A 1072-nucleotide genomic window follows, 5' to 3' on the forward strand; every position below is an offset into this window, starting at 1 on the left:
GGGGGGGTGCACAGAGTTGGGGGGCGTTTGAGGGGCAGGGGGTGCATAAAGTGGGGGGCGTTTGGGGGGCAGGGGGTGCGTGGGCAAGAGGGTACACGGAGAGAGGACTGCGTGGGGCAGGGGGTGCGTGGGCAAGGAGGGGCGTGGGCAGGGGGTGCCCAGGACCGGGGGCCGGGGCGTTGCGGGGTCCCAACCGCACCGTGATCCCCCCCAGCCCCCCGTGATCGCCGCCGGATCCCCGCGGGGTGAGGGATGGACACGTCGGAGCCGGGCAGCGCGGCCGAGGAGGACGAGGAGAAGGCGCCCGAGCCGCGGCCCCGGACCCGCTCGAACCCCGAGGGCGCCGAGGACCGGGCGCTGAGCGCCCAGGCCAGCGTGGGCAACCGCAGCGAGGGCGAGGGCGAGGCCGCCAGCGCCGACCACAGCCCGCAGGGCACCGCCGGCCCCGACGGCACCGCCTGGCCCGGCCCCGCCGCGCCCACCGAGGTGCAGGTGAAGACCCCCCGAGTGAACTGCCCCGAGAAGGTGGTGAGTGGCTGCCGGGGGGTGCTGGGGGAATACTGGGGGTTTAGCAGGTAAGATGCTGGGGGGATGCTGGAGAGTTGTCAGGGAGGGTGTTGGGGGGATACTGGGGAGTTATTAGAGAATTCTGGGGGATGCTGAGGATGTTGTGGGAAGTTACCGGGTAAGATGCTGGAGGGATACTGGTGATGCTGGGGGGATACTGGGGAATTAACAGGGAGGATGCTGGGGATCCCCCCAGCATTCCACTGAGGAATTATCAGGGCAGATGCTGAAGAGATGCATGAGGTGGGTACAGGAGGGCTGAGCAGGGATCAGCCCTGACCCCGGGGTGAGGGGCTGGGGGGGGCTCACTTGTGTCTCCCTCTCCCGCAGATCATCTGCCTGGACCTGGCCGAGGAGATGGCAGTGCCCAAACTGGAGTCCTTCAACGGGTGAGTGCTGGGGGCTGCTCGGGGGGGGCCGGGGGGGGCTGCTGGGACCCGCTGAGCCCCTCTTTCCCTCGTGGCAGGTCCAAGACCAACGCGCTGAACATCTCCCAGAAGATGAT

At 68.8% G+C, this 1072-nt stretch overlaps 1 protein-coding gene across 1 annotated transcript; it reads left to right on the top strand.

The window, feature by feature from the left end:
• Positions 1 to 184: 184 nt before the first annotated feature.
• On the top strand, positions 185 to 1067 carry LOC113979587 (BRISC and BRCA1-A complex member 1-like; the record flags this gene model as incomplete). The annotated part of the gene is made up of 3 exons (XM_027706932.1): positions 185 to 528; positions 898 to 956; positions 1034 to 1067. Coding segments are annotated over exons 1-3 (369 nt in total), but the record flags the coding sequence as incomplete, so codon positions are not given.
• Positions 1068 to 1072: the final 5 nt, after the last annotated feature.

The sequence above is a fragment of the Neopelma chrysocephalum genome, unplaced genomic scaffold, assembly GCF_003984885.1.
Source record: "Neopelma chrysocephalum unplaced genomic scaffold, ASM398488v2 Primary Assembly neopelma1_84797, whole genome shotgun sequence".
Classification (NCBI taxonomy): Eukaryota; Metazoa; Chordata; class Aves; order Passeriformes; family Pipridae; genus Neopelma; species Neopelma chrysocephalum.